Source organism: Mizuhopecten yessoensis, unplaced genomic scaffold, assembly GCF_002113885.1.
Source record: "Mizuhopecten yessoensis strain PY_sf001 unplaced genomic scaffold, ASM211388v2 hete_35966520, whole genome shotgun sequence".
NCBI classification, from domain to species: Eukaryota; Metazoa; Mollusca; class Bivalvia; order Pectinida; family Pectinidae; genus Mizuhopecten; species Mizuhopecten yessoensis.
The window spans coordinates 1-1,530 of record NW_018481787.1 but is presented as its reverse complement, the minus strand read 5'-3'; the positions used below and the strand labels follow the sequence as shown (position 1 = coordinate 1,530).

At 34.8% G+C, this 1,530-nt stretch overlaps 1 protein-coding gene across 1 annotated transcript; it reads left to right on the top strand.

The window, feature by feature from the left end:
* Positions 1 to 59: 59 nt before the first annotated feature.
* LOC110444036 (mitochondrial dicarboxylate carrier-like) lies at positions 60 to 1,054 on the top strand (the record flags this gene model as incomplete). The annotated part of the gene is made up of 2 exons (XM_021488468.1): positions 60 to 179; positions 894 to 1,054. Coding segments are annotated over 2 exons (281 nt in total), but the record flags the coding sequence as incomplete, so codon positions are not given.
* Positions 1,055 to 1,530: the final 476 nt, after the last annotated feature.

Sequence of the window (1,530 nt, the reverse complement as noted above, 5' to 3'; positions counted from 1 at the left end):
AAAAAAATAGAAATTCAATGAAATTACCGGTTGATTAGTGTTATGTTTCTTATTAACAGGTTCACCTACAGACACAACAGACAGAGAAGGTCAAGGTCACGACTCTAGTCGGCCGTATCATTAAGAATGACGGAGTTCTGGGGATATATAACGGACTATCCGCCTCCATCTGTAGGCAGGTAAGGCGCTCAGCAATGAGCAAATAACAGTATTGACGTGGATAAAATGAAACCATAAGATATTCAACTATTGTAAAATATTCCAAAGCCTTTATGAACAGACACGACAGCATGACAGGGATAACGACACATGTGCTACTGTAGATTAAGTTAATCACCGGAAGATTAAGTAAAGGAAAACTTATTCAAACGTTTAGTCAGTCGATGCAGGAAGTAAAAACAGGAAACATTTCTACCATTTGGTCATATAATCCATATAAGAGTATTAAGGTCAAACTAATGATTATCTGTATTGTATTTCAAGTGTATTCATTTTTGCGAAATGACCTTTACATACCTATTATTCGCGAGGACATCAATGTCGAATTTACGTTGTTATGTATTAACAACCATTCACGTCACACTTCTATACAAGATCTGTTGTTAATGCAAATTTATGCAAAAATAACAATCACGCAAAATAAAGATTATCTGCAGTAAATATGACAAAAGCTTGTATGTATTTATTAAGTATTCATTTTCATGTATGGTATGAAAGAAAAGGAAATAATAGACGTTGCCAGTTCTTATCTATTCGTATTTGTATATATGTTGTACATGGATTATAATATAATATTATCTATATAAATCAACAAGACTACACACTGCCTATTACTTTGTTTTATGTGATACCTCTGTAATAACAACTAACCAATGTTTTGTTAATTTTGTCAGTTGACGTACTCCACTACCCGGTTTGCTATATACGAGACGATAAAGAAACAGCTGACTAAGGATGGGAGTGTGATGCCGTTCTACCAGAAGGTTGGCACGGCCGTAGTGTCGGGTGCCATGGGAGGTTTCGTTGGTACCCCCGCCGACCTCATCAACGTCAGGTATTCTCCATTCCTCTGTTGTTGTTGTCTTGATCGATAATGTTTTAACATGTGTGTGTTTCTTTGTTTTATTTCGAAATAACGAAATATTTCCAAATCTTACTTTCTAATGTAAGCAATCGCTTGGTGTTAGCTTGTTTGGTTTTGATCATAAATGTGTTGCCACAAATGTGTGTAGATACTATTATATACGCTTGAGAATAATGCTGACAATGCCTATTAGATGACTAATACTTTGTTTCCCCACGCTTACTATTGCGGAACAAATGGTCTTATTCTCGGTGTTAATCTTTCCTTTGTTAATATTTTGCCCTTGTTTTATCGATCTTAAGCTTGAATTATGGATTTGTTGACACTTTGTAACTCTCATCTAATTGAAGTGTAACAAAAAAGAAAGGCCATTCTTTCTTGACGTTTAAGGAACCGTTAGGTAGGTTATTATTCTTTTTCACCGTTGAACTATATATATATATATA